The sequence below is a fragment of the Setaria italica genome, chromosome III (genome assembly GCF_000263155.2).
Source record: "Setaria italica strain Yugu1 chromosome III, Setaria_italica_v2.0, whole genome shotgun sequence".
NCBI lineage: Eukaryota > Viridiplantae > Streptophyta > Magnoliopsida > Poales > Poaceae > Setaria > Setaria italica.
The window spans coordinates 21,978,298-21,978,857 of record NC_028452.1 but is presented as its reverse complement, the minus strand read 5'-3'; the positions used below and the strand labels follow the sequence as shown (position 1 = coordinate 21,978,857).

At 73.9% G+C, this 560-nt stretch overlaps 1 protein-coding gene across 1 annotated transcript in view; it reads right to left on the bottom strand.

The window, feature by feature from the left end:
* The window catches only part of LOC101786833 (isoamylase 2, chloroplastic), a gene marked incomplete at its 5' end in the record, with an annotated part of 2,411 nt that extends 1,851 nt beyond the window's left edge, over nucleotides 1-560 (bottom strand). The window contains one exon of the mRNA XM_004963729.2: nucleotides 2-560. Within this exon, the coding sequence (XP_004963786.1) occupies nucleotides 2-560 (559 nt within the window). The remainder of the gene's footprint in view (nucleotide 1) is intronic.

The following is a 560-nucleotide window of genomic DNA, read 5'->3' as shown; positions in this document are numbered from 1 at the left end:
TCGAGCAGCGGGCGGTCGATGCCGAACAATGCGAACAGCCCGGTGCGGAAGCCATAACTGGCGTATCCCTCCACGCTCTCCAGCAAGACGTGCCAGACGTCGCCCGTTCGGAGGACGTACGGGTCGAGCTCTATCTCCAGCGCGGGCTCGTCGCCGCCACCGGCACCCCGGCCGTCGAAGAGGCAGAGCACCACGCCCTTGGCGCTCTTGCTGTACACGGCGAAGTTGGCGGCCCCGTCCCCGGACAGGGACAGGCCGAGCGGCGCGGGGCGTCCCCGCCCGACGCCGACGGGCACGCGGAAGCTCGTCCCGCGGTGCGTCCGTTTCTCCGCCCCCGCCGCGTCGGCCAGCAGGAACGAGACGTGGAACGGCGCGCGCGCCCCGCCGTAGGACAGCTCGGCCGCTAGCGCGCCTCTCCCCGGCATGTGCAACGGCGCCAGCGGGATGCCCTCGCCGGAGCCCTCTGCGCGGATCTCCAGTCCGCCCTCTCGCCCGCGGGCCGGGACTTCGACGGCGATCGCGTACCCCGCGCCGCCACCGCCGTCCTCCCCGGCGACGGC